Source organism: Puntigrus tetrazona, chromosome 21, assembly GCF_018831695.1.
Source record: "Puntigrus tetrazona isolate hp1 chromosome 21, ASM1883169v1, whole genome shotgun sequence".
NCBI lineage: Eukaryota > Metazoa > Chordata > Actinopteri > Cypriniformes > Cyprinidae > Puntigrus > Puntigrus tetrazona.
Window position 1 is genome coordinate 9,213,121 of NC_056719.1, and position 7,138 is coordinate 9,220,258.

A 7,138-nucleotide genomic window follows, 5' to 3' on the forward strand; every position below is an offset into this window, starting at 1 on the left:
CACACACACACACACAGCAAAATTTCAAAAGGTAAAGTATTTTTTTTAAAGATGGTACTTTATCACATGCATTCTTGCTAAATAAAAGACTAAAATTATGATTTTATAACTAGTGGTTGAACGATGTAGCTTTTTAGAATGGGGGTATTAAGCAGTTATCATTTTACTTATTTTAAGAAATTTAATGCATAAAGCATGGAATAATTTAAAATAACATTGGGATTGGCGATATAACGGTCGACCACTAAACATAATGTGATACAGTATACTAAGCATCTTATTTCTTACGTACCAAATCATAATCAAGAATATTGCAATGATTTAATAACTGCTGAAAATGACATTTTATCGTTATAATAACATTTTGCAATTTCTTTGTGTATTTTCTGAGCATTTCAAAAAGGTTTTTAACAATTACTAATTTTGAATGGTAGTGTATAGAGCTCAGTCACACTTTAGGTAGAGGGTTCCTCCCTGTGTCATAAGTTTACAAGCCCTGTTTCAGCAGATGCTAACTTAATAAACACTACAGGGACAGGTGAACTCTTTGTGTGTGTGTGTGTGTGTGTGTTATGGAAAACCAGTGAAAGGGAGAGTGGGAGATAAAGGGAGAGAAGAGAACTGCCCCCCTTTAATGCCCAATAACCCAGTTATGCCTGTCCAGTCCTCACCAGAGTGAGGTTTGAAGGGGAACACACTGACCTGTATGGAGGAAAGCACACACGGATCCTCTCAGTGATGGCCTGTACAGGATGGAGACTCCTCTGGTTGGCCTGCTTGGTCTCCACTTTTCTTCAATACGGTACGTTGATTTCATTCTTAATTAGGCTGTCAAATACAGTAAAAAATAAACTTTCAGAAGAACATTCGCAAAGCTATAGAGAACTTCCACTCGGTAACGTGGTAATACTTAAAAGCTGTTTTTAGTTTTCACATTTCAAAAAACCAGGGTTAACGTACCATAACGTTGTTCGATTAACAGAAATCATTTTTATTACATCTATTCTTATTAGATGTACAAATGATTAAATGAAGCATCATAAACCCAGTGTACAACAAAGATCACAGAGGTCATTGAGCTTTTTTTGTAATGTGTGTTTTAAACGTTTCAATAATTTAAATATTTGTCATTTGGGTCAGTTTTTTTTTTTAAAAGAAGAAATGAACCTATTGTTCTCTGTTAGTGTATTTGTCCTTGCCAAGGCTGTCAGCTGTAATTAAGTCTTTAGAGTCACTGTGCTTTCCTACACGCACACACACACACGCACGCACACACAAAGGCCTGGGGGTGGCAGGATAGTGGGGGTGGGACTCATCATTACAGTAATGAGACCATTCCATTGAAATGGAAGAGCTACACAACAGAACTGTGGAATAAATAGGCCTGCAAGTGATGGGTCATTGTCAATTGTTTGAAATAAGAAAAACGTCCACAGTTCAAAAGTGCATTAAAACGATCGCGTCTGAGCCCTTCCCTCCACCCCATCCAGGTGCAGTCCGGGTGACCGTGAGAGAGTCTGTTGTGGAGGTTGTGCAGGGGGATTCGGTCACGCTGCCCTGTTCATTCTTCACCAGGATGTCATCGTTCAGACTCAACATCATCTGGACTCTGACCCCGCTCTCAGACCCCGACTCCCCAGTACAGGTCAGTCTATCCATCCATTCACTTTACTGAAAGTTTCACAGAATGAATGGACTGAAATGAGCGACTGAGAACTTGAAGACTATTCACACCAAGAATAATATGTATTTTTTCAACTGAACAAATTAACATTGACAGCCAATCAAAATCCATCTCATTTCAAAGCGTGTCATATAGTCCGCTGACAGCATCCTTGTTGATCCTGGAACGACATTCCAATGATCCAAACAGATTTAGGGGATAAGTTTTCAGCAAATATCTGTTTTAGATTTACGATTAGAGTTAATGCTTCTATATCCTTTGTTAATCAGCTATCATTTCCCAGTGATTTTAGGAATACATTTTGGGTGGGGGTAGGGATTGGGATAAAGGATTGGGATTTTGGACAGTAATCCAGGATCACGTTTTACTTGGCAAAATCACGGCGACCCTTAAGGTACATACAGCGGGTGACAATTATTGAACGCATGACCCTTTAGTTCAGAAAATATATTTATAAAGGTTTTACATGAAAAATATCAGTAATTTAGACATCAGTGTCGATGGACAATTTAGCAAGAAAATTATCTCAAAACAGCTGAGGAAACTGATTTAACAGAAAGAAAATAAAGTTGTATTAGCAACATTTCAAAATTTGGAAAAAAAATAAAATAAAATAAATAAATAAATATATTTCATTTAACGCAGTGTCTTTAGCTCACATTTAAAACTGTTCAGCTAAAGCCTTGAACTATGGATGAGTGATTTAAGACTTTTTAAAACCCACCAAACCCTGAAAAAAAATAAAATTTAAGAACGATGGAAACCAAAACAGCTTTACTTCACATTGATTTGCGTTGCATTTGTCGTCCATATACTGTAAGTCAACAGGAAACAAAACTGCTTAGTTACCAACATTCTTCAAAATATCTTTGATTCCTGCAAAAAATAATAATATAGGTTTAAAGCGACATGGGTTTGAAACATGTTGATCTGGACGTTATAAAAATTTCTTGGTGTAAACGGACTTTAGCTGGGGTGGATGCAATATGCAATTGTAGATTTAAAAAATGTGGGGGTTAGGATTAGAGTCGCAAAAGGGTTTCTACTAGATTTCCTAAACATTCCAAAAACTTCCCAGAATTTTTTGGAATCTTGGGAATTTTTGGAAAGATTGCAACTAGTTAGGATGCATCTCGGTCAGCTCCCTAGATCACTAATCAGGGGACTGAGATGAGGTTCAGCCATTTTAAATGTTAAACAAAATAATAATTCAAAATAAATAAGTGATAAGAACATTGGCCAGGGCCCTTGGGTTGAACACGTCTTTATCCAAGATGTCAGCAGAGATTTTAGGCTTTAAAATGACATCCACTGTATTAAATTACTAGTTCACATTTGCTAAGTTTTTGTAAAGTTTTGCCAACTACTACCGTATCTGTCGTTGTGCAGGTGATCGTGTACGATCACGGACAGGTGATTGAAAGCCCTTCGTTCGTGGGCAGGGTGGGATTTGTGGGAATGCCCTGGAGCGCGGACATCGTTTTGAACTACACGCGTGTCTCTGACGCGGGGGTCTATCGCTGTGTGGTCAGCAACCCGCCTGAGACTGGAGACCCTGGCATCGGAGAGCTCAGCCTCACTGTTCTGGGTAACAAACGCACGCATCTTAATAGTCACAGTAATAGCTATTTCACAGGTAAGCAACATCTCACGAGCAATTCTAAACACGACGCGCGAGGTCAAACAATCAAACCCGCAACACGCCTGCACGTGCGAGGTGGCTTTAACGGTCCGGTAAACAACAAAGTAAGTAACTCACATTTGACACAGGTTCGCAAGTTAAAACAGTTTGATGTCGCTCCGTCAATGAAAATAAGTCCAAAATAAAAGACAACTGCAGTGGCGCCGGAGTGCTTCTGAATGAATGTGTGTTGAGCGAAAAGAATCGGTTGAACAAACGAATCGGTTGAACAAATGAATCAATGACTCACTCTGAGAGACGGTCGCTTATCGCCCCCTAGTGGCGAAACAAAGTAACGCGTATTTTTGTACGTGTTTTTTTTTCACTGCAAAATGAAAATCTACAAAAATGACAGTTATTACATATTTAACGTTGTCGATGTTCATAGTAGTCTACTTACAGAAAAAAAGGGTTATTAGGGAACTAAAACTTAAAATAGTTTTCCTTAATTGAAATAAAATGCACTATTAATTTGTTGAAATATAAAATAAAAAAATATACCTAAAACAGCAACAAAAAAGGTTGTATTGGAAACTAACTGAAGTATGACAGATTTTTGATTTGTAGAACTAAATCTAGAAAAAAAAAAAAAAACCTCCAGTTTAGGTTTAGGTTACGTTAACTTAAACTATTAGGGAACCATTCATATATATGGGCAGTATATTATTACTTTCTTAAGACAAGATTCATTCCTGCTGCTATACTTCACATAATGTGTAATTCTTTCTCCTTGCATGGATTCATGTTTCATAACTTTCTCTGCGTGTGTGTGCAGCACCTCCGTCTCTTCCTGTGTGTCTATGGGAAGGGGACACCGATGCTGGAGGCGATGTGCGACTGTCCTGTGTGGTGGCCGAGGGCTTTCCTGCTCCACTGGTGATCTGGGAAAAGCTAGAACCAGATAAGACGACACTGCCAGTGAACATGGATGGTAAAAAAAAAATAAAAAAAAAGCTTTATGCAGAGGTACAAAACACATCAGGCATGCAGAAATGTTTTTTTCATACCTGCATCTGTCACAGGTGACACGACGGGCTCAGTGCACATCGCCAATGTGTCTGCGCAGACCTCTGGCCTGTACCGCTGCTCAGTGAGCAACCCGCTGGGAACCCAGCACTGCTACATCAACCTGTCTGTGTACACACGTGAGGCTCTCTCTGTACTGAAGCTTTGGAATGACATGGGAGTGAATAAATGATGACTGATTTATTTTTTTCCTGTGATTGTTTAGCTCCAGATAATTCTCCAGGCATCCTGCAGGGGGTGATGTTGAGTCTGTCCATGGCCCTGATCCTGCTGGCTCTGATGGTGCTGGTGCTGTGGCTCCACCGTTCGGCACAGGCGAGCAAATGGAGGAACAGCCACGAGGAAGATGGGTGCTATAATGAGATCAAATACACACCCTCTCTCATTAAACGTTCTTTTGTTTAAGACGAGGACAGGAAGTGACATCCGGATCATCTCTGCACTAATCTTTCGCGAAGGCCAGTTTGTTTCAAAGGGGAGAACGTAGGCTACATAAAACACAAATGTGTACTTTTTCTAATAAAAATCCTTTCTGGTGCGTTTTTTTAAGCGCTTAAACTCATTACAGTTGCCCTACAGTCTAGACTACAGTCACCGCTGTAAACAGCAGGGTTTTTTTTGGCTTGAGGTAATCAATAGCGTTGCCACAGACACAATAGCATTTTAAATACCCAGAAAACTAATTTAGGGCCTCCTAAAGCACAAGCTGTACATAATCTGAACAGACAATCTGAAGTCAATAAATTAATGCATGTTGAATTTGTTCTTTTGGGAGATTTGTATGCATATGCTTTGCATTGATTTTATATGATAATTTCATACATGGCTTAAAGTTGATTGTAATTGCTTTTGGTATGGAAACCTTCAATTTAAATAAAAATGTGAATCACTACAAGCTATTTTAGAGAGAGAGAGAGGGAGAGAATATTATTAGAGTATATTATTACATAATAAAATAGAAGTTTAGTTTTATTTTTGATAAAATAAATGCAACCTCCCTGATGTTCAACAACATACAGACCCCAAAAATTTGAACTGTCGTGTACATAATATATGTACAATTTACTACACTGCTACAATTTATTAATTATATACACACACACATACACTAGTAAAATTAGCCGCTTGTCATACTACTGATCAAACGAGTTTCAGTTTGTGAATAAAACTTACCACCCTCTACATATATTTTGACATGGTGGAAAAAAGACGGGCAACGGATTCACAAAATGACTGTTTTGCAAACAATGACACAAAAAAGCTTTAATTTAAATAGCAGGGGAAAAAGAAATCACAAAAAAAAAAACAAACAAAAAAAAAAAACTGTACATAAACTTTGAATATTGAATAACAGGTTTTAAATAAAACAATCCCCATAACTAAAATTTAAAAAAAAAAAAAAAAAAAAATACAGGATGGTTTACTATTTTACAATAGTTGTGCAAAAGCAGTATTAACTGATTCATTCCCCAGACTTCATGATTCTGTCGAGAGAGAGAGAGAGTCAGACCCCTCCGCAAGCACAGATACACCGAAGCGTGACTCCCCTAAGACTCAAAGTAGTGTCCTCCATTGAAAAATAACCAGAAATCCAATAATAATAAAATAGATTTATATATATATTTATATATATATATATATATTTTAAATATATTTATATACAAAACATGCTGTACATATATGGCAGAGATTGGTTAGATCCCTTTTAAATCACTGACACCCACGACTATCCAGTAACTTGTGCTTTCTCCCAGTAAGAGAAGAACTCCCTGTTGCTTTGGAAAAGTCACCCTTAAGATGAGAAATGGTCCTGATGGAAAGAGAGAAAGAGCTTGATCGGCTTCGAACCAAACGCTCAATAGCTATTGAAGTCCATCGCAAGAAGCCATAAACGGGGCAGGTTTTGCGTAGCAGACTACATGAGAGACTTGAGATGGTGGTATTCGGAAGCAGACTAGCTGCACGGTTTGCAGAGAGACTTGATGTTTAGTGTTCAAACAGCTTGTGATATGGTTTGTGACGGGCAGCTACTTTCAGTGTTATTAACTCATCAACAATCTGTGGTTCGAGTGAGAATACGAATACAATAGAATGATCAATTCGGTGTGAACTGCCTCTACTGGCACTTAATGGAGCTAGAAGCTCAAAAATCGCATTAAAACTGGATGAAGATCGAGCAAGAATCGGCCGTTCTGAATCCGTCAGATTTGTAAAATGAACACAAATGGGGCCTTTAAACAGAAAACCACACTATTTTGTAGGACTGGGAAAATAATTCGGAGATTTTCCAAACGCATTGCGACTCTTTTGCGATGCAAATCCAGCTTCGTTTTGAACAGCAGATGGCGCCGCGCGCTTTAGAAACAGTCGTGAAGCGAATTAAAGCATTCCAAGCGCTCTTCGGCACTCATTAGCATTAGAGCACTAGATTAGAGCGCCACCTGCAGTTAAATCTGAGCTCAGGATCGATTCCAGAGAGAATTGTGAAGCGTTCGGAAAATCTCAGAATCATTTCACGAATTGATTCTGCACCGATTTATCGTTGCAGCCCTGTTATTTTGCATAAATCGCCATTGCTCTATGGAACCAGTGTATAATTTCCAGCAAAAATCCTTCTTTTCCGCCTGAACACCGTCTTTCGAATCGTAAGGCACCATTTTCCCATGGCAGCCCCCACATGCTGACTCTCAAACCATATCGTTCGACGCAAAGCCTAATTCAGAGCACAGCTCAGCCACGTCAATCAT

The 7,138-nt window shown here is 38.6% G+C and overlaps 1 protein-coding gene across 1 annotated transcript; it reads left to right on the forward strand.

Annotated features, from left to right (window-relative positions):
* The first annotated feature begins 738 nt into the window (after window positions 1–738).
* zgc:165604 (uncharacterized protein LOC792578 homolog) lies at window positions 739–7,006 on the forward strand. The gene is made up of 6 exons (XM_043221281.1): window positions 739–802; window positions 1,491–1,645; window positions 3,074–3,272; window positions 4,141–4,296; window positions 4,388–4,510; window positions 4,597–7,006. The coding sequence occupies exons 1-6, from the start codon at window positions 739–741 to the stop codon at window positions 4,794–4,796; spliced, it is 897 nt and encodes a 298-aa protein (XP_043077216.1). The 3' UTR covers window positions 4,797–7,006.
* Window positions 7,007–7,138: the final 132 nt, after the last annotated feature.

What these genes read in the sequence shown, in the direction of transcription:
- zgc:165604 (XM_043221281.1), top strand. Translation starts at nt 739, where the DNA reads ATGGCCTGTACAGGATGGAGACTCCTCTGGTTGGCCTGCTTGGTCTCC. An exon ending in CTCCACTTTTCTTCAATACG is followed by an intron (nt 803 to 1,490) that starts GTACGTTGATTT and finishes CACCCCATCCAG; the next exon opens with GTGCAGTCCGGGTGACCGTG. An exon ending in GCTCAGCCTCACTGTTCTGG is followed by an intron (nt 3,273 to 4,140) that starts GTAACAAACGCA and finishes GTGTGTGTGCAG; the next exon opens with CACCTCCGTCTCTTCCTGTG.